Source organism: Centruroides vittatus, unplaced genomic scaffold (genome assembly GCF_030686945.1).
Source record: "Centruroides vittatus isolate TY-2023 unplaced genomic scaffold, ASM3068694v2 contig_474, whole genome shotgun sequence".
NCBI lineage: Eukaryota > Metazoa > Arthropoda > Arachnida > Scorpiones > Buthidae > Centruroides > Centruroides vittatus.
In genome coordinates, this window is record NW_027122266.1 from 340,399 (window position 1) to 364,834 (window position 24,436).

Here is a 24,436-nt window from a genome sequence, read left to right on the forward strand (position 1 = left end):
CATCTATGGGGGAGCTTCATGATACCCTCTTTGTAGAACTTTCCAGTTTTTTCTGATCCACGTGGTTTTTGTAAGCTTCCAAAGTATCAAAGTTTTTATCATGAAGGGAATTTTGCAGAGAATGGAACAAATGGTAGTCCAATGAGGCACGGTTGGGTGAGTCGGCATGGTCGAATTATTGGAACTAGGCTGGGGAAAACATCCCAGCCTAGTTCCAATAATTATTGTTCCAATAGTTCGTAAAGATGTGTGTGGTCTGTTGCACGTCAGTTGCACACATTCATGTTTTTAATTTTAAAATATTGTAGAAATTCTTCTGTATGTATAATTAATTTATTTGTAGTTTTTTAAATACGTATTCAATTATTTCTCTTTAGGGGTCTGTTGAATACTGCATGATTGGTGTGCAATTGTTATCTCAACTTACATGTGAAATTAATCAGATAAGTGAGGTAAGAAAAGATTTAAAGTTAATAAAAATTTTCTGAATATAATGCAATGAATTAAATATGTAATTATATTATTTTATATTTGGAGTGAAAATTAATTTTATGTATTTTATAATGATTTTATTCATATTATATGAAATTTATTATTTCAGGCTGAAGCTAATAAGTCATTAACAAAACAAAGAAAAATTGCATCATCTTTTAGGGATACTCAATTATATGAAATTTTTCAATTAGCTTGTGATCTTCTAAGAAGAGCACTCGAAAGTTGGAAAACTATGTCATTTAATGATGAGACGCAAGTAAGTATTAATTGTTATAATTTAAAATTTTTTTTCTGATTATAAATAACTTTTAAATGAAAAATTAACATAAATCCATAACTATCAATTAATTGTTATTTAACTCAATTATATGATCCATATTCAGTCTTTAATTGAAGGATAATCATAATATAGCAAGAAATATAAATTTTCCTATGACAAGACTTAATGTTATCTTATTACAGATTTACAAGTTTTAGTATTTTATTGAAAAAAAAAATCTTAAACTTATTCTTTAATTGTATTTCTTTTATTTTGTTCTCAAAAATATTGCTTTATTTTGTGTTAATTATAAACTATATTCCAAGTAATTTATTAAGTTGTATTACAATAAATTCTTTACTTTATATTTTTTTTTGTTTTTACATTGCCAAAGAGAATTTTTATATTGTAAAATATAACTTTATAAATTTTAAAATAATTAAATTTACACAGAAAAAGTCATAATTATTATCTCAATTAGAAAAGTGCATTTTCAAATAATTGCAATGTGTTTATGGATAATATTTTTACAATAACTATTGATAAATATATTTTACTTGAAATGTTTTCTGCTGACTGATATAAGAAGAATGTGATATATCCAATATCTTAACATAATGATAAAGATAATCAATTAGTGTATATTTTTCTATATTGTTATACTTATTATGTCATGAAAGCACTATTTTTCATTTTATATGATTTACTGAGTTATATGTTAGTTTATTAGTTTTACATTGGATTAACAATTTATACAAAGGGTATGCCTAAATGATGCTCCTCATTCCAAAAAAATGTTACCTACAGTGTGTTAAGAACAGTAATATATACATAGGTTTGAATGAAAACTGAGTCTCAAAGTTTCTTACATATCTTATTAATGCTCAATATGAGCCCCTCTTTTTACCTGCAGTCCAGTTCATTCCATACATGATGCAGTGTACTCCCATCAATTATTGCAACGGCAGTGGTAATACATGCCATCACTGAATAGTCTTCATGTTTGGTGGGTTTTTATAAAACTTTGTACAAAAGCAACACTGGACAGTTACAACTGATTTTGTGGAATGAAATTCCAGTGCACAGAATGCCTTCTCTTCACTTGTCTATAACTTTCAGTCTTCTTGCAATGGACGGTGCAATCTATGCCATGCTGCATGATTGAAATGAAACTTCAAGAGATGCTTATCTTATATAATTCCATGTCATTGTTACATCTTTCATGATTTGCCTTCAAAAACTTCTAATCAGGGCATTCATTTTTAATGTACACTGTATAAAAATGTTTTTATAATGAAACTTTCTGGTAATCTATCACTTGACAATTTATTCAAAAAAGTCATTTTCTAAATAGCATGATGATTAACATACTTTCTGTTTTCTGTATTTATATTTGCTTTTATATGTTTCTTTCTCATTTTTTGACAATACATTGATGTATCAAATCATAATACAGTTGTGAGATAAGCAGAGGGTCAGGGGTTAATCCTCGCAGACCACTTACACTGCACGAGTTGGCAAAACCTGATCTCTTCATCATTGGATGGCTAGGAGGGCAAAAAGTGAGTGGGGAGGTGCGTCGGTAAGTCGACAGGCATCTTGGATTGACAGGAGACAGGTTAACAAATAAAACATTTATTGGCTAACTAGAATAACATACAAATTGGTTATAAGCCTATTCTGCTATATACTAGGAGATTAAATGTGCTTAACATATGTCTAAATGCACGGCTTGACAAGTTCTACACAGGTGGCATGAGCTAAACCTAATGCCGTTTTTAGGGAGAGAGAGTTCACAAAGTTCTAACAAAATACCTTTATGTGAGACTGGACAGTGTCGCTGAAGTGCGGCGGTCATATGTCTTCTCCTTGGGATGTTAGTCCAACTCATGCAGATCGACGACACAAGTATAGGAATAACTTCTGGGTGCAACACGCGCCTGGAAGTTATTCCTATAAGTTTCCGGTGGTGCAAGCTTTTATAGCGTTAGTGTGGGAAGCGGTTGTTGTTGATGATGACTTGTGAATTCTTGACAGCTGTCAACTTTCCCATCTAACTGTTGATAGTTACTGGAAACTTCTGCTCCATTTCTCCGCCAGGAATTTTTTAGTTTTTTCTATCAGTAATTGCCAATGAGGGATTATTAATAAAAAATATATAAACAAACTCAAGACCAACAGAAACTAAGCAACATCTACAGAGGCTAATCACAAGACTTCATAGAGGACACAATTGACATATTTTTTTTAGAAATTTGCATAAGGAAAATATAGGAACAATTTTAAAAACTAAATGATTAGCTCTCGTGTCATAAGGAAAAGTTAGGCATATTGCAGTCTCTATTCTTCAAAACTGAAATGAATATGTTAAAGTTTCTTTACGTATTTTATTACTGAGATGGAGTATTAGCGAAGCCTCTTCTATGTGGCTTACAGAATTGTGTTTGTTCTCAAAATCTGTTTGATCAATTTTTATTAAACTTTGCTATTTTCCATTAATTGTGACAAGGATTCCAAAATTGTAATATAAAATGGGGGTCCATGACTTCATTTTCAAGATAGAAGGTCATTTCATAAATGTGTGCAATAAGGCAATATCACACAAATCACGAGGCTTTGTCATGTGATGTTTCATGATTGCTAGCACATTTTCTATGGTCTTATAGATTTGAGTTTGTTCTCAAAATTTAATGGACTGATTTTGATGAAACTTTGCCATTTTCCATTAATTGAGACAAGGAATCCAAAAATGTAATGACGGTTCGTTTAAATGTAAAAAATAGGAATCCATGACTTTGTTTTCGATATACAGAGGTATTGAAGTGGCAATATCCATGCTCACTGATACCACTGAGTATGCCTAACAGAAAATAGGTGCAAAATATGAACAAAACACAAGAACAAAGCAATTGATGGCAATTGGTTTTAATTCTTGGATCGTCACTTATGTAAATGTCAGGTAAAGTTTGTAAGTTTGAAATGCTTAGTTTTCTTAAACAATATACAAAGTATACAAAAGAAAAATCCTTCACATAAGTTTTTCTTGGCTAGTTGACAGTGTTTATTAGTTGATATGTTAGACTATAGAGTAATATAAACATTTGTTTTCTGCTACCATAGTATGTTAGCCTGGATATGTCAGAAAAAGAGCTCTCACTTGGAAAGAAAGAGTTTGTGAATACTTGTTTATATGAAAGGTTTTAATACTTTTAAAGTAAGGATCATCATGAAGTTACATAAACGTGAACACAAAGTATATTTGGTGTTTCAAAGATATCTTTATATATATAATATACAACAGTATTATCACTATTAATTAAATATAGATTAAATTGGAAAATAAGTTTTGATTATTGAAAATATGTAATATGGAAAAAATATTTTCTTGTTTATGCTTTATTTACTGTTTTCTTAAATATTTTTTTAGCATGGACTAATGAACCAGTTACTGCGGTTAGCTTACAACTGCCTATCTTTTGATTTTATTGGTACGTCTCCTGATGAATCATCTGATGATTTATGTACAGTTCAAATTCCAACCAGTTGGCGACCAGCATTTCTAGATTTTAATACATTACAATTATTTTTTGATTTATATCATTCCTTACCATCTTCACTTTCTCCACTGGTATGCATTATTTTAAAAACTATATATTTTGTTATAACATTACATTTTCACTCCTACTTTAGAATATATAACATATTTATTTTTTGCAGGCATTATCATGTTTAGTCCAAATTGCATCTGTGCGCAGATCATTGTTTAATAATGCTGAACGGGCCAAGTTCCTTTCTCAATTAGTGAATGGAGTAAAAAACATTCTTGATAATCCTCAGGTAAATAAAATAATTATTCATTTATAGTTAACTTTGTAAATATACTAAAACCAAAAAATTTAAAAATTTTAATGTAATTTTTGTTGTACCAGAATTTAGATAAATTGTAATTATTATAATACTGTAAGAATAATATATTTAGATTGCTAACAGAATATTATTTTAAACAGGGATTATCTGATCCTAATAATTACCATGAATTTTGTCGACTATTAGCAAGATTAAAATCCAATTATCAGTTAGGAGAACTTGTTAAAGTTGAAAATTATCCAGAAACAATTGGATTAATAGCAAAATTTACAGTGACAAGTTTACAGGTAAAAGACTGTTGTTTTAAATCCATTAATTTTATAAGAAATTATATTTATATGTTTAAAATAATTAAATATTAAAGTAAATAATAATAAATTATTATAATTAAATGAAAAATTTTTAATTTTGAATAGATGTGGCAGTTTGCTCCAAACAGTATACATTACCTTTTGAGTTTGTGGCAACGTATGGTTGCTTCTGTTCCATACGTCAAAGCATCGGAACCTCATCTTTTAGAAACTTATACACCTGAAGTCACTCATGCATATATTACATCAAGACTGGAATCTGTGACAGCAGTTATAAGGTATGTTTAAATATATATATATTTCGTTTGATTGTTTTAAAGTTATTTTTTTAATTTTTTTTATCTTTCTTTCTTCTCAAGACTGAAATGATCAGAGATAAATCAGTGATTACCCTCTTTTTTTTTCTTTTCATACTGTGTTAGAATTAATTCCTCATTTGTGTGTCTTGCTCTAACATCTCTTTGTCCTTTTTGTTTTGTTCTTATTAGTTGCTTTCCTGTTATTTTCTTCTCATAAATCTGTTTTGGATATTTCTTCTCTCTCTCTCTCTCTCTCTCTCCTTTTTGTATTATTTTTTATTTTCTTTCTTTAAATCTTCCTGGTAAGCTTTTTACACACGTAATTTCCATATCCTTCATTCTATTTCTCTTTCAGTCAGTATCCAGATACTAGAGGCATATGTTAATATTGGTATGAAGTATTGTTTGTATATTATCATTTTACATTTTCTTAGAACTTATTTATTTTATAATAAAAAAGAAAAAGATGTGTCAAAAACTTTCACACTTTATATGTCACTAATATAAAATCAACTATTTTTTTCAGAAATCTGTATTTATTAAGTTATAATTTCAGATAATTATAAATTAAGTTATTCTCAGACTATTCTTATTTTTCTTATTTTTAAAACATTCAAGAATAGTGACAAAATAAATATGTGAAATATAATAAGGTCTTGTTTTATTTGGGATTGATACAAACAAATTTGTTTTTATGGATGCCAAATGACTAGGTTAATTCTTGGATGCACATGGGATAATTCTGACTATTAATGCATATGTTGACTATTTTTATTATGAAATTCAATGTATGTAGTAAAAATGTAAATAAAATGATTTAAACATTATTTTAACATTTTCTATTAACTGTAAATTGTTACATTAGTGTCTAGACAATTATCTGGAACTACTTTAGGTAAAGCACAAGTTTATATCGAATTTCATTTCACATAGTACCTGTTGACATGCAACTCCTATATAAAGCAAGAACATACTGTATATCACATAGCAATTACTTTGTCCTAATAGTAAAATATAAATAGATAAAAATCACAAATTTTAATTGAACATTAATATGGTAAATATACTAAATTCTGTTTTCTATTCTCTTAAGAAAAATGATTTAATGAGATAATAGTCTTCTAATCAAACAATAGCTAGTTTAGATTAACTAATGACTGTATTTTTGATTTTTAAACTTAAAAATTCAAATTGTCAGTTTCTACTACATATTTTATTTCTCTATTTTTTACACAGGAAAGAACAAAAATTTTGTATAAAGTATGTATATATAAATTCAAAGCAAATATACTATCTCATTATTTTTTTAATAAATAAATGTTTACATTATTCTAGAAGTTTCTGGAATATTTTAGATATTTGTGGAGTATTGCAGATATCTCTAGAATTAATAAGCATTCCTTTTTCTAGAAGATTTTTGTTACAGTATGTAAAGGTTGTATTTTCCATTGTTTATTAATCAATATCAAAACCTTCAATCTTAAACAATGACTTTCAACAATTTAAATTTTTCTGAAGTTTTATTTCATGCTTGAAAATAGAGAAGAATCGTTTTCTGGTTCTTTTGAGAAAAACTTCAGCCTTCCCGTCATTCATTTCTAACTGAATTTGTTTTACATTAGTCCACACTATCACAAAGTTATGGAGCTTTCAGTGGGAGATGTTTACAAGTTATTGTTCTGTAAACAAAACAATATCTTAAACAACTATGATCCTGAAATTTGGCACATGCAGAGAAGATACATCACAGAATGTTTCGGTGTTGTCAAATTCAAGGAACAGCAATTATATGCAACATAATTATGCATGAAAAATCATCAAATTATGCATGCAATCATGTTTAGAAAACACTGCATGTGACTGTGGATTAGTAAACTGATACAAAAATTATTTCTTGAAAATTTTTCAAATAGTGCATCTGTTTGCTTGTGTAATTGTATTTTAAGCTCATATTTTTCTTAAAAGTTACAATTAATTTAAAGAAATAAAAATTCATTAAAAATATCAGTAAATTTTTTTTTACAAATACACACTTTATACAAAATTTTTGCTCCTTGCTGTATTTTTTTAAAAAATTTTTAAAAAAAATTTATTGATATTTTTAATGAATTTTTATTTCTTTAAATTAATTGTAACTTTTTGGAAAAATATAAAATTGATATAGATATGTAAAATTTCTTTCAAAAACATTAGAATTTAGAAGTATCATTATTCATATAGATAGATTTTGATTTACAGAAAGTAAATTCATAACTAATTTTAAATCCAATTATATATGAATTCAGTGTGTCATTAAAAAAATGTGTTCCAAGTCAAACAAAAGATACCTTGGGCATCTTTTGATTATTATCAGCATTTTATTTTAAAGACAGCAAAAAACAAAATTAGATATGATGCAAAAATTATAGTTAACCCATGATATTAAGGAATGTAATTAACTAAATAAAATTGTAAATTCTTGCATAAATTATTAAAGAAATTAATCTTTAAAGAAATCATAGGTGACAAAAATCTTTGGACACCTTCAGCATTAACAGAAAATATGTCAGACACTACTAAAAATGAAATGTTTCTACTTATTTAAATTTTATTGGCTATATTCTGCTTATAAATTGCATGTTACATGTAAATAGTAATAATCATTTAGTGTAAATTATTTTAGTAAAACAGATGCCACCTGGAAAAGCAGTAAGCTGTGATATTACAGAAGTAATTGTAATCTTTTATGAAGAGAAAAAGTCTTGTATCAAGTAGCTAAAAAGCTAAAAATTGGCCTATCAACAGTTTCTGATATAAAAAATTACAAGAAAACTGGTGGTATTGATTCAGGACAATCAAAAACTGTAATAGCTTTTAATCTTTGTGTTCTTATGCAAAATTATCAAAGAAAAGTGGTAAATATCATTTACAGAATAGGTGATTGAATAGAATGCAGTCACTAGTAAACAAGTTACTAAAGAGACTTGTTGGATACATTTGCAGAAACTTGATTACAAGTTTTATTGGGTAAAATAATAGTGCTATATGTCAGCAGAGAATGCAACAGTTATGTCAATATGTGATTTTTCTTTTCAAACTAAGAAAAAATCCTGTTAACTAAACCTGAAATGAAAAATTGACTAAAGTGAGAAAAGGTCAAAATCAGGTTTAGAAATAGTGAAACATTATTATTTTCAGCAATAATGCCAAGTTTGAGGCTTATAGCAGAAACCACAAAAAGAATTGATCCAAAGAAAGCGCACATTCTTTCATTCTGAGTGTTTTAATCTTACAACAAAGTTTGTAGAAAGCATTACCTTGATCAGTTGCATGACTGATCAAGGTTTTGGTATTCTGCATTTTATTGATGGAACAGCAAATTCAGAAAAATATCAGCAGGTCCTTCAAGAAACATTTCCATATCTGGAAAAATGCAAAACCCAAGTATAATTTTCAACAGGATGGTGTAAGTTGCCAAAGTGTAAAAACAACAAGGGCAAGATTTGCAAATCACATTAAATGTGTTGAGTTGGCCATCTAGATCTTTTTCCCATTGGAAATCTATGTGGAAAAGATCTCAAAAGACAGAGACTGGCTTACATCAAAAAATCTAGGAAGTCTAGGATGGAATTACTCAAGATGAGTGTCAGGCTCTTATTAATACAATATGTGAACATGTACAATGCAGTAATACAGACAAAAGATGACTTAACTCGATACTAATCAGAAGTATTCAAAGTATTTTCTGTCAATTCTAGAGGAGCCCAAAGTTTTTTCTGTTTACTTATGCTTTCCTCAAGTATTTATTTCTTTAAAATTAATAACTGCCAAACATTTGCATTTTTATCATATCATTTATGTTAATGAAAATTATGATTTGCTATATAACAATTTTTTCTTTTACTATGTTCAAAAGGTAACACAGTTTAAAATCAAGAAATGTCTGTATTATTTGTTGGATTGTACTGTTTTTCACTTCTTTTATCTCACTAATATATAGTTTAATAGTTTATACTGTTCTATATTGAAGTGTTAATTATAATTTTATTTCTGAACAAATGATTTGACACAGTCACTGAAGTACTAGATTAATGTACAGTAGACCCCCTATAACACAGTAGATACGTTCCGTGTTATAGGGGGGTCTACTGTAGTTGAAAACCAATATATTTTTTAAATATAAGCTAAAAATATTGCTATTTTGATGATAATATTTTTTAAGGATTATGGATTTAATTTTGATAATCTATTATTTTATATAGTTTTAAATTCATTTGCATCTGTATAAGAAACATTAAAAAGAAAAGATATAAATAGATAAGATCTAAAATCTAAGAGATATTTTATGAAAAATTTCACACTTATTGATGTGATCAATATGTTCATTTATATTGATTTTACCTGTATTATAATGCATTTAATGTAATTGAGTATATATATGTTATTGTGAAAGACCAATATCTGGTAAATGTCAAGATTCTTTGGTGAATGTCAGCATTCACACAGTCGTTTCATATATGTATGAAATATTTGGTAAATATCATTATTTCTCACTTACACCGGCAAATGTCAACATTCAGCATGCACTGATGGTGAATGTTGAATAAAAATATTTTTACAACTGCATTTAGTTGTGGAACACTTCTTTTTGCAATCACATCGTGTATAGCCTTGCCTTCCACTTCTCGAATTAGTTGCAGCTGCTTCTCTCGGACAAATCTTACCTAACCTAACCAACCTAACCTAACATTGCAGGCACCAACAAACCTTGCATAAGACTGACAAACAGTAGTGTTTGAAAGTATAACAAATAGACGTGGCTTGTCATTTTGACCTCCACCAAAGCTTATCTGCACTTGTTGACATACACCGGTGATTGTTCAAATGTCTAATAATATAACCAAATATTCGGTCTCTCACCAATGTATTGTATGTGTTGACATTCACCGGAGAATATCGACATTTTCTAATTTCGGTCTTTCACAGTGACATATACATCTGTATCTATATATATTTATATATATATATATATATATATATATATATATATATATAAATGAATGTGTTTGTGCCTATATTTCACTCTGCAGCCAAAACTATACATTGCACATGAATGGTGTTTCTGTGTGGTAGTAGCCCCAAGTCTCCCATCATGCACTGTGGTGGTTGCGTCTGGATAGCTATAAGGGTGTGGGAGATATGGGAGTTGAAAGTGGTTGACTTTGAAAATGTGTGACACTTCAATGAAAATGTTCCAGTTTTTTCTAGAAAGTTCCAGAACCTAGAGGTGAAATTTGGTACCCAGTTAGGGTACATCATGAAAACACACACTAAGAAGGGATTTTTTGAAATTTCCCTGAGGGGGGAGAGGGAGAGCATTAAGTCTTAACCTGAAGAACGGCTTCTACTGTACTATTTTAGATGTGATTTTTTGTTTTTAATTACATTAGCTTTCATTCAGTACTTAGGGGTATTAAATTGATAACATTTCAGACATTATTATAAATATTTTTTATATATTTCGATTTTTTAACCAAATATTCGAACTGTTTTAAATTCGAATATTGTTCTATAATCGAATTGGTTCGATTATAGAACGATTGTAAACGTTACAGAAAATTTATCAAATTAAAAACAGGACCTAGAATAACAATTACTATGGTTGTTGAAATATTGAATGTAAATAGAGTTTGCTTGCAAAATCTGCACGAGCGAAGCCGCGGGTAACAGCTAGTAAATTATAAAAACTAAATTTTATAGCAATACTTATTTATTTAGCTTAAATATTTATAATTACATATAATGAACACATTCATAAGTTTACTGGTATTTCTATAAGTTAATGAGTAATAATGATTACTCTCTAAGGAGTGAAAGAATACAATACTCAATACTATATGAATGAAGAAATATGTGATGAATATTCTTTCTGATTAAGAAAGAAATAAATATATCTTGATTTATCTAGATCAGAGGTTGGCTTCCTTTCACAGGTGTTGTGCCAAACCTATAGTCTATTTATCCTAACTTGGCAGCTACTGTAAACAAAGATTTTGTCGTATTAATCCGCCGGAGGTTTTTATTGGTCAAATCACAATCGGAAGTGGCTAGACACGTGTTGACTAGTTAAGCCCCTTTCTCTGCATGTGTTAAAGTAGGTCAGAATGGTCACAACAATTTAAAAATTACTGATATAATACTTAGAAAACTTATTATAGCCTACTTTAATATTTTTACGTAGCCGTTTAAATTATTTCCATCATTTAAATATAGTCAAAAATTATTAAATATATATTATTAAGACTTACACAAAACATATTTATAATTGTGTAGTTGAACATACTTCAGAATTTTTATCTACACAACAATTTTATTAAATAGATATAAAACAAAACACATTCTCCGGCAATCCTTAAAAATCATACTCAAACCTCTAAAGGAAAACGTTACTGTAATGTATGAATTTATCTATGTGATATTTATATAATTAAAAATTTTCTTAAATAATTACAGTGTAAACTTACCTTATTAATCATTTGTATCAGAAGATAGTTGCTCGAAGTAATCATTTATATCGCTTTCGTCACTATTTGTAATAATCAGTTTTTCTACAACAGTTTCCGAAATCTCATTGAGTTCCCACATTCGTTGTTCTTCTTTTTCTATGTGTTCAATACATTTTCTCCATCTTTCTTCAGTTATTTGTTCGATAGCTTTATTCATTAAAATTCGCACATCCGACAGTTTGAATGTTGTGGTGTGACATGCGACGTAACCTTTCATATCTGCCCATATTAGTTCAATAGGATTTAAATTACAATGATATGGAGGTAAACGTAACACATCAACACCTATTTCTTTGGCCATTTTGTTAATAATATATTTATCGTATTTATGTTTTATTTTTTTAACAATATCCAAAAGTTCTATTTTTAACATTTTTTCGTTATGACGAACCCTATTTTTTTCCAACCAAGAAATTATGAATTATGTCAGCTTTTTTCCAACTACAATTAGGAATCTTCTCAATTTTAGCTGAGTGATATGGAGCATTGTCCATGACAACAACAGCATTACTTTTTAATTTCGATAATATTTTTTCAAACCATTTTTTGAAATTATTTCCATCCATTTCTTCGTGGTAATCTTTTGTTGACTTTGATTCAAATTCATATAGACCACCATTAAGAAAACTTGAATTGCTGCCTATATGAACAAGAACTATTCGTTTTCCCTTTCCAGAAGGATTTTTAATCCAGTAGATCATCCAGACACAAAAGCTTCGCGATATGACGTAATTGAACAATCCTTCAATACTTTATTCTTGGTATGGCTCGCATTAATCCACGTTTCGTCCAAATAGTAAATCTTACGGCCTAAAGAACGCATTTCTCTTATTTTTTGTAAATATTGTCTTCGCCATAAAATGATATTGTCTCTTTCAATTAATCTACTATTTCTATTACGGTTTGTATATTTAAAATTAAGTAATTTTAATAAATTATATATCGTGGATCGAGTAAAGTCTGGTAAATCTGGATCATCATTAACAGCCTGTAATACCTTATCTACCGTAGGTAATTCATTTAAGAAATAAAAATTGTGTACTTTACCTCTAATGGCACATTTTGTGAATTCATCATATTTGTCAACAAGTTGAGTACACTTACGGGTTTTCGAAGGAGTTATTACTTTACCATTAGTAAAATATTCTTTGTGAATTCTGTAAATGCTTCTTTCTGATATCCCTGTTGTCTTTGCTACCATTTTCACTATATCGTTCACACAGAGTTCCGGATTCGTTTCAGTTAGAGAATTAAACAAATTTAATACTATTCGTTTAGCCGAGCTCCTTGGCGATTTTCCTTGTTGATGTTTAATCGTATTTACATTCAAGTTTTCCATTTTTGTAATTCGACAACACACAGTTTGAAATGAATAGAAAACAAAACCAAGACATTATAGTGCACATGACCGGAAAAAGTTTATTTTTAGTGATTCAGAATGTGAAAATATTTATTAAAATAACAATTTAACAAATATGAAATAATTACATTTATAATCATTGCTAAGCGACTAGTATTTCATTAATGATTTTATAAATAACGAAGAACTATTTTCTGCGGACAAATGAGATGCAACGCGGTTTCTAATTGATGGGCGTGGGTTTAATCCAATAAACAAAGAGAGGTGTGTCTTAGTTTGTTTACAGTAACTGCCAAGTTAGGATAAATAGACTATAAGTTATTCTATAATTTTGTTATACGTGGTATGATCCAAAAGTTTGGGGACTGCAGTAATCTATGACAACAAAAGCATGTATTTGAAGTTACAGCATATGATATAGATTCTACCAAACCACCCCTACGTATTCGGGTTGGTTTCACCCATGTCACATGATTAAACCGTGACTACTGCTGTTTTCTTCCTGAGATAGTTATCTTTTTTCTGCAACGTAATAAAAATGGAGTTTCAAGAACAGTGCTGCAACATTAAATTTTATCAGCATTTAGATAAAACACCTACGGAGACTAAAATTGCTAAGAAAGGTGTACGGTGATTCTACCATGGTGAAATTGAAGGTGTACGAATGGCATCAGTGTTTTAAAGAGGGCTGAGAATCCATCGCAGACGATGAATGCTCTGGCAGATCTTCGACTTCACAGAACGAGGAAAATGTTGAGTTGGTCTCTCAATGTGTTCACAAAGATCGTTGCCAAATCCTTGAAAAAATTGCTGCGGCTACTCACTTATCAAAGACTAGTTGCCAGCGTATTTTAATGGAAGATCTTAACATGCACCGAGTGTCTCAGCACATTGTCCCTCGGCTTTTGACTTCTGAACAAAAGGAAGAATGAATGAGAATATTGGGTGATTTAATCGACAAAGCCATTAAGAATCCACCTTTTTTGAACCACGTCATAACAGGTGAAGAAACATGGTGTTATTTATTTGATATCCAATTAAAACGTGCTTCTTCAACATGGAAATCGCCCTCCTCACCGCGATCGAAGAAATTCCAGCAGGATCGGAGCAAAGGGAAGGTCATGATGGAGGTAGTTTTTGATTCTCAAGAAATTGTTCATTCAGAATTTATTCCCAAAGGCAGAACAGTAAACAAGGAACATTATCTAGACATTTTACGTTGTTTGAGGGAATCCATTCGTCGTAAACGGCCGCAGATCTGACAAAGTGGAGACTGGTACCTTCTGCATGACAACGCATTCGCACATCAGTCCCAAATGGTCACACAGTTTCTTGCCAAAACTCAAATTAATGTGCTACTACACCCTATTCACTGGACTTAGCCCCATGTGATTTTTATTTATTTCCACTAATGAAAAAGCATTTGCAGAGATTCCGTTTTGTGTCATCAGATGAGGTGAGAGCAGCATCTCGGGAGGCCTTACAGGAAGTTTCAAAAAATGGCTTCCAGCAGTGCTTCCAGAAGTTATACCAGCGCTAGCAAAAGTGTATTGTCGCCCAAGGTGATTACTTTGAAGGTGGTTGTGCATCAGCAATATAAACTTTTTAAGATAAGGAATTTTATGCCAAGTCTCCAAACTTTTGGATCGTACTACGTATTATCAAAATTAGTCTGGTTATAACAGACTCCAGCAGGATTGGAGCAAAGGGAAAGTCATGATGGAAGTATTTTTTTAATTAACAACTTAACTTCAAAATATATAATTTTGAAGTTAAGTTGTTAATTAAATTATGTTCTTACATGTGAAGCACATGCACGATACATAGATGGCGACACTGAGCATATGCACTGTAATATAAATATACAAGCAAGAGATTTGTTTTTAATGTACCATGGTCTACACTGAACTGTGGCTTTTACTTAAATGTGTAATTAATAATTAAAATATAATTTTTACTACATTTCTACTCAATCAGTGCGCCATTGAAAATCGCCACATTTGGCATGCATGCTATAGATTGCCGACTCCTGATCTAGATTATTATTACTGTTGATTTTGTCATACTTTATTGATACTGGTGATTTGTGTTCTATCTTACAAAGGTCAACTGAAATTTTGCTTATGTGCTGTTCATATACATATCTGAATTTAAGAATTTCTTAACTGTGCACCAAATATGACTGCTTTCTATAAATGTGGAGTTAAGGTCTAATGTTTATAGACTTTGGTGTAACATATATGGTATGATCCTGTTCAAAGGAGATTGCAGATAATAAGTATCTTATCTATTTACCATAATACTTTATTTTAGGGATGAGTTTTGAATATTTACTAATTTTTTCAGTGTATGCATTTTGTATTGTGTGGATGTTTGGAACAGCTAGGTCTATGGTGTTTGTGATTTTGCTTTGTTTGTGATATGGTCTTATCATAGTATATTTTGTGTGTTGTTATCTATGATTGACTGGTATTATTTGTAATGTAGCTAAGTGTGTAATAGTTTGTATTTGTATGCAAGCTTTTCATATATTATTATTTATATAAAGAGTGAACCATAATTGTTGATAATAAATGCATATGCATATTTTATATCTAAACACTAAAAGAAAAATCCCAGTAAACATAGACCATAAAACCTATAAGAAAAAAGTTAGAGCCTATTATACTTTCTTGCATTTGGTGGTAAGTGTGGTTGCAAGTTGTAGTTTTGCACTTTTACCAATAGATGACATTTAAAAAAATTTGATATATATATCAGTCAGTTTATAAGTCCATGTGCATTTTTATGACCTTGAGAAAAATCTTGTTTTGCTGTTAAAAATGTCAGTCTAATGTGATAATTTTTACACTGAAGTGTTAAATTGGGTCTCATTCATATAATACTGTTCAGAATTGTAAACATTTCAGTTTTTTATTTTCATTAAAATGGAAGTAACCGATGAATATAAAAGACATGTTTTATACTTTTTATTTTTAAGTGGTGAGAATGCTACCAATGCAGCCAAAAAAATAAATTCTGTACATAATCAAATTGTAATTAGTGCAAGAACTGCACAGAAGTGGTTTGAAAGATTTAGAAACAATGATTTTAGTGTGGAGGATAAGGCTTGTACTGGAAGACCCGTTGACTTTGATGATGATGCTCTCTCTGCACTAGTTGAAGCAGAACCATCTTTAACAGTTGATGAAATTGCGGAACGTTTAAATTTATTCCATGGAACTGTTCATAGACACCTACAACAAATCGGAAAAGTTTCAAAGCTAGGAAAATGGATACCACGTGAACTGTCAATAGCTAACCGACAACAACGTGTAAACATTTGCACGTCTCTTTTATCCCGTATTGCTTTAGAACCTTTTCTTGGTAGGCTGGTTACTGGAGACAAAAAATGGATCCTCTATAATAATGTGACGAGAAAAAGACAACGGATGGATCGCGACAAGCAGCCAAAACTGACTGCAAAAGGTGGGTTGCATCCAAAAAAAATTATTTTGTCTGTTTGGTGGGATATGTCAGGTGTAATTCACTTTGAGCTGTTAGAACCTAATCAAACAATTACAGCTCAAATGTATTGTGAGCAATTAGAGTGTTTAAATGAAAAATTGAAAAAAAAAATCGACCGTTGTTAGTGAACAGAAAGCAGGTTCTCTTGCAGCATAACAATGCCAGACCACACGCTGCAAAAATAACTGTACAGAAACTTGAAAGCTACAACAAACATCCACCATATTCGCCAGATATTGCGCCCAGTGATTATCATCTTTTTCGCAGTTTGCAGAATTTTTTAAAAGGGAAAACTTTTCAGAATGAGAATAATGTAAAAAGGGCTATTTCTGAATATTTTGATTCAAAACCGAAATCATTTTACGAAGACGGGATTAAAAAGCTACCATCAAGATGGCAAGAAATTGTACAAAATAATAGTGAATACATTATAGATTGAAATAAAATTTAATTAAAATTTTTTGCTGTTTTTTTTGTAGATAAAAATATGCATGAACTTATGGACTGACCTGATATATATATGATATGTGCATTAGCAAGTGCAAACCAATGAAAACAACATTTTTAACTAGAGTTCTCAACTCACAGCAGGTGAAAAAAGATTCATATTGAAAATAATACTGGTATATTTCAATAAGCCTACACAACACAGTAAATAAAAAGTATGTTAACATGGTAACTGCAGTGTGTGTGTATTCATACTTTTTAAAAATTTGATATATATATATATATATATATATATATGATATACATATATCAAACATTTCCTTCAATAACATTTAGGCTGGTACCCATCACCACAATCACTATACTCAGGTCACTTTAGACCATCTTGTCACCAGGCTTACAAATACAATCACTAACTCTTATGTTATTGCCTCCAAGATCAAACATTGTAAACACAAAATGGTTCCTTGGTGGACCATTAAGCTTGAAAACAAGAAAAAAGTTGTTAGAAAATTAAGGAGGCAATTTAGGAATGAACAGGATCCGGACATTAAAGTCACATTTAGAGACCAGTACAGTCACGAACACTTACAAAACCCTTATAAATAAAACAAGGATTAATACTTGGAAGGATTTCTGTACCAACACTTGCAGTAACAATCCCTGGTCAGAACCATACTACTTAGCTTGTAAGGAAAAATGCCAGCTCCAAGCCCCCTCCACTATCCAGCTCCTTGATGGTCGCTACCCTAAGAACACAGAGGAAACTATCACGCACATTCTCACTAGTCTTTACTTTGATGACCCACAGCAGGATGACAGTACTCAAGCGGTCATCAGAAGTTCTACACTCACTTCTCCTAACTCAGACAATGAGGTTTCGAATGCCATCCACTCGCTCATTGATAACAAAGCCCCAGGCCTTTACGGCATAACTACCTGGATGATTAAACATGCATTTGGGGCAATCAACCCTATAGCATTTTTTTATCCTCTTTAATATCTGCTTGAACACTGGCCTTTTTCCTACTCAGTCAAAAAAACTAGTGTTAAATTGATTCCCAAACCCACCAGCACTAAACAAAAAATACAGACTGATCTGCCTTCTCCCAACTCTGGGAAAAATGTTAGATGGTCAAATGATTAATAGGATCACTTGGCATCTACGCAAGTGTAGAGCCCTGCATCAGAATCAGTTCGACTTCTCTAAAAACAAAGATACTGTAGATGCCATCCACCAGGCTAAGCTTGACAATCAACATACGGCAATAATCACTATTGACTTTAGAGGCACCTTTGATTATGCCTGGTGGCCTTCTATCTTGCACACATTACACGCTTATCACTGTCCTCAAAATCTTTACAAACTTCTTCAATCCTGTCTTAGCAAAAGGGGTGCAGGTGTTTATACAACACAAAATAGCATAACCCTACCCATCACTCTGGGCTGTCCTCAGGGATCCAGGTCTGGTCCTGGTCTCTGGAACATGGCCTATAACTCTATTCTGCATTTAAACAATATGGAGGCAATTCCTGGTCAGAACAGCTCCACAGTATGCGGAAGCCTCTTGGCTGCCGCATACAGGGCTATGAGAATTACACAATTATCCTAGCTTCACACAGGAACAGTGAATGCTTACAGGACATATGCAACAACATTCTCAATAACATTCACCAGTGGAGAATTAACCATAGGCAACCCATTAACACAGACAAATGCAAAAGCATGATTGTTGGTAGGAACGTGCCACTCGTCAGGAAGCTTACTCTTTGATTAGCTGCTACAGAATAAAGCAAACAACGGAAATTAAATATTTAGATGTTATTCTCGATGAGAGACTTAACTTCACACCCCACATCAAATACATCAAAGACAAAGCTAAAAGACAGCCAATGCCCTCATTAGTATTGCTAGGAACACAAGGGGCCTTGGCCCTAACACTATTTAGCTTATTAACAGGGATGCAATGCAGCCAGCTCTTCTTTATGCCATACAGGTCTGGGGTAACATGGCCGGCAAAGTCCACAACCGTAAAAAACTGTTACTTGTTCAAAGGATTGCAGCTCTCTGCATTTGTAAGGCTTATAGGACCACACCCACTAGTGCCCTTTTGGTAATGTCAGGATTGACTCCTATCAACTTAGAAATTAAATGCATTATTTGGCAGGGAAATCTCGTCACCTTACCCTGGAGAGATTATAGTGACTCTGATGTTGACAAAATGATTAGAGTAGGTAAGATTCCCCCCCCCAGTTTGACCTTTATCGATGATATCAAAAAAATTCATCATCGACAAAAACACCCTTTAAATGTACAATTACCACCCCTCCCATCAGCTTGCCCCTGACGTTTACTTTGAAGATCCAGATGATCATCCCATGTTTAGGATTTACACTGACGATTCCAAGATGGGAGACGATGTGGGTGTCACTTTTGTAGTTTACTCCGACTTAGGCTGCAAGCTTCACAATGCTTGCTTCTGTCTAGGTACACACTTCTCAATAGCACAGGTGGGAACTTTAGCTATTTATATGAGCTTAATTCACATTAGGCGTAGGAAGGACAAAAGACACTACTTACACTATTGCATTTATTCTGACAGTAGGGTAGCTTTACACAGGATTGCAAAGTCTGATAGCCACTTAAAACTCATCCATCTCATACACCACATTCTCAGACACTTAGACGACAACATTAGAATAGATCGCCAATGGGTTCTGGGTCATGCGAGGTTTTCGACAATGAGACTGCTGACCGTCTTGCCAAACAAGCTGCAAAGTCTTCGGTCACCAGTACTTTCAGTTACATTCCTACCTCATACATCAACAATCACGTCAAGAATCAAATCTTCATTCTGTGGCAAGACAGCTGGGACCATGACACCACTGGTAGGCTCACCTACACTTTCATCCCCAAGGTTGACACTACTGCGATTCTTTGCCACTTTTACCCTAGTTACACCCTCACTCAGCTACTTACAGGACAGGGCAACTTTAAGCAATACTTGCATAGGTTCAACCTTGCGGACAATCCCTAATGCAATTGTGGTATTCAGGAGGACCAAACACCACTTCACTTAGTTTTTGCTGCAATAGGTACACACTTCAATCACATTAGGGTTAGTTTAATGAGAGCTACTGTTCTTGAAGGGTACAACTGGCCTTGCAATCTGCACCAACTCATTCACACACGTACAATGTTCCATCATCTACTCACATTTATATCCCTTAGTGGGGCTCTTGAGAGCATTCACTCTGGGGAAATTTGCTTTCCCTTGCTTTGTTTCAACTTTGTATTTTAATTTTTATTTTCTGTCTTCTTTTTCTGTCTAAATTTGGTTAGACTGAGTTAGTCCTAGTTGTAAGTTAGATTAGGGACTCTTGGTCTCCGGTTAGGTTACACTAGATTAGGGTTTTTTAGCTATAGTCGTCTGGTTATGTTTGTTTTAGATTATGATAGGTTAGTATAGTTAGTGAGTAAGTTAATGTTAAAAAAATAAAATAATAATAATAATAATAATAATCATCATTATCATCATCCTAAATCCGCCACAGAAAGATTAACCCTTCCACGTAAAGATGGCGGACGTGGCCTGATTGACATAGTTAATCTTCACTACAAACAAATACAGTCACTGCGAGAGTTTTTCTACATTAAACAAGAAACATCACAATTACATAAAGCAGTAACTCTAGCAGACTCGAATAACACACCATTAAACTTACACTTACATCATATGGACACAACACAACATATAAAAAGCATAGACACCATTAAGCAATTGTGGGCTTGAAAGGCACTCCATGGCAGGCATCCTTGCGACCTGGCCCAGGATTTTGTTGACAAAACTGCGTCAAACAGCTGGTTAGCTCGGGGATGCCTCTTTGGGGAGACGGAAGGCTTCATGATCGCCATACAGGATCAGGTCATAAATACTAAAAACTACAGAAAACACATACTCAAAGATGCAACACTCACAAATGACACAAGCAGAAAATGTCACATCATGTCAGAAACTATACAACACATCACCTCTGGTTGCAAGCTCTTGGCACAGACAGATTATTTACACAGACATAATCAAGTAGCAAATATAATACACCAAGAGCTTGCAAAGAAACACAAATTAGTAGACATCTACGAACCATACTACAAATACATTCCACAGACAGTATTGGAAAACAACACGCACAAAATGTACTACGACAGAGCCATAATCACAGATAAAACAATTTACCACAACAGACCAGACATTACACTCATTGACAAACACAATAAAATCACATACACTATAGACATATCCATTCCAAACACTCACAATATACAAAACGCATGCACCGAAAAAATTAGCAAGTACACAGAACTCGCCCAGGAAATAAGGCATCTGTGGAGGATGGATAGGGTGCTTATTGTACCTGTTGTTCTCTCCTCTACAGGTATCATACCACACACACTACACAAAAGCCTGGGCACATTACAATTGAATAGAAACACATACATCACACTACAGAAGGCCACTATATTGAATACATGTCATATTGTGAGAAAATTCCTGAATACAGACACACACACTGATACACTTCTTTAATTTCTGTTTTGGTTACTATGCCTTGACTTTGGTTCGGCATAGTACACAGCCACTGGTGTTAACCGAGTATATCTCACTTAACCCAAAATAATAATAAAAAAGTAAATAATTAAAAAAGGGGGGTCTTGCTCATTTGTCTTATCTAGTTTGTCATCGTGTTCGATTGTTTTTTGCTCTGTTTGTCTAGCTGTTAAGTAGTATTAAGATTCACGCTCACATTCAATTTTATTAGTATTAAGTTGATATAAGTCTTCCTACTAACAGCCACTTTATACTAACTTCAAGACTTAGCTATTTGTGGCGACACTCAATCATTGGTGTTCACTACACTCAGGTTTCTTTTAGACCCTTCAGGGGACTACAGCCTTGCAGCCTAAAAACTGCATGCCAACATCAAACATAGAGGGTACTGTAGCCATATGTACACCGTTCAGAGGGATCCTACCTTTCTCTACTGTCTATCTCCTCTCCCTCCTTCCTCCCTTCCCCCCTTCCCTTACTCTCTTTTTCACTGGCTAAACACCTCCTGTATGGCTGAAATCTTTCTTGTATGTATGTATGTATGTGTTATTATTTGTCAAATCTGAATATATTAAAAATAAATTTGAAATATTCATTTGTTAAAAGTTAAATTTTTTAGACTTTAAATTATCTTTTAAGTTTAATAATATAGTGTCTATATTTTTAAGAAAGTTGTTGAATTATTGATACTTAAATACTGCTATAAATTGATATACCACACTGTGTACCTGAGTGATAATTTACTACATTTTGATAAAAAGTATTATTCAGTTAATTAATTATAATTTTTTGCAATGATCTCTAATTAGTTTTTGTGAATTTATTTCTTATTTAGTATTTATAAACAATACAAAATACTATCTCTATAATCAAAAATATTTATAAAACTAAGAATTAATAAATTTTTAGGGATGCTTTAGAAGATCCTTTAGAGGATGTTGGAATGGTCCAACAACAGTTAGATCAGGTAACTTATAATGATGCTGTCTTTATAAAAAATTATGAAAATTTATTAATTGAGCCATTGATTTTGAAAATGGGGCAAGTCCATTTTGTGAAAAAATAGTTAAAGCTTATTCTTATTACAAATTAACATAAAATTTATGTTAAAATTATATTTATGTATAAAATATATTATACATTAATATAATAAAATTATATTAATGTATAAAATTGTATTATTTAAAATTTAACATAAAATTCAACTAAATAAAGATGGAAATAAAGCCAAGTGTTTAATTAAACTCAACTTTGGAGTTCATAGCCCAACAATTACGAAAACACGGTTTCAAAGAAGAAATAAAATTTATGTTTTTAATCAATTCACAATAAATATCTTTTAATATCAGTATAAATTTGTTACTAGTAATTTATATTGTCAACGATATTTACAGTGAGTTGATTTTGAAAGTGAGGCAAGTCCACTCTAAAAAAAAATATGAAGATATGATGGATTTATTACCCTATGTACCGTACCACCCATTTATCATGAATACTTTAAAAATCTGCACTATCTAAACTAAGAAATATAATTATATGCATGCAACTTATTACTAAATATTTTTTTATTATTTTCTCCACTTTTTCCTATAAAATTAAATTTATTTTTTGTTTCATAGTAGCGTTTCAAAAAAAGTATGAAATGTTGAAATAAAATATTCAATTTTTTGTTATAACTATATTCCATTCGAAGAAAAGCAACATTTTCAATAAATCATTGCTTTTGAAAGTGAGTCAAGTCTATTCGTGCATACCAAAACCATGATTTTTTTCACCTGACACGGATAACCATTATTGCATATTAAATTTACGCAAAATAAAACCAAAAAATATAAAATAAGTCTATTACTGTTTACAAATATTTTTAAACTCATTCAAATGCAAATCATTAAATATCTAGCAATAACGAAATGGACTGGCCCCACTTTCAATATCAATGGCTCAATATTTAATTAGTAATCTTGATATCGAATTAAATTTTAATATACTTTACTTAATCATTTTGTATTTATTTGTTGTTTTATATTTTTAAATTTTCTGTATTATTTTAAAAAATCCTATTAGATACAATATAGAATTACTTCTGTAAATCTTCATTGCATCACATATAATCTTTTACAAAATAGATGACATTTTATGCAATTTGTATCAAATTTATATAAATCATTCTTATTCTGAAATGACAAAAATGAATAAAAGTTCTCAGAAAGTTTGAATGGGGGATGTTAGGAAACTTTGTTGCACTTGAATATGTTGAAAATTTGAGTAAAGTATGTTTATTATGTTTTATCTTTTGACAGTCACAGCTAATCTTACAGATACATTCAGAATAACTTTTATTTAAATTCTTTTGTTTTGAAATGGTATAGAATCTGGCAACTCTGAGTAGCTACTCTTAAGGGACTGACAACATTGATTAGTTAGCATTGCTTCATCAGTTCCTTTTTGTTAGTTGAAACTGCATGTTTTTCTCAACACTCAACACTGCATGTTTCTCAGAGATGCTGAAACTTATCTACATCAGAGTACAAAGACTGAATCAGCTTGTAAAAGGAAACAAAACAGCAAATGTGGTACAAATTGCAGACATATTTAATGGAGATGATAAGGTGTCTCAATGCATTGTATAGAACAGTATTGCTTGTGGGGTTATACAGCTGTCAACTCATTATGTTACCTGCACTGTAGGGCGCTACATTGGGCAAGTGATCATCAATCTTGAACCTTATATTAGTG

General features: G+C 31.4%; 1 protein-coding gene across 6 annotated transcripts in view; it reads left to right on the forward strand.

Moving 5' to 3' along the window:
- The window catches only part of Ranbp16 (Ran-binding protein 16), a 105,015-nt gene that overhangs the window by 25,236 nt on the left and 55,343 nt on the right, over positions 1–24,436 (forward strand). For all 6 annotated transcript variants that reach the window (XM_067273337.1, XM_067273334.1, XM_067273336.1 and 3 more), the window contains exons 5-11: positions 378–452; positions 602–751; positions 4,182–4,382; positions 4,472–4,591; positions 4,762–4,908; positions 5,038–5,210; positions 22,610–22,667. In XM_067273337.1, the coding sequence (XP_067129438.1) occupies positions 378–452; positions 602–751; positions 4,182–4,382; positions 4,472–4,591; positions 4,762–4,908; positions 5,038–5,210; positions 22,610–22,667 (924 nt within the window). The remainder of the gene's footprint in view (positions 1–377; positions 453–601; positions 752–4,181; positions 4,383–4,471; positions 4,592–4,761; positions 4,909–5,037; positions 5,211–22,609; positions 22,668–24,436) is intronic.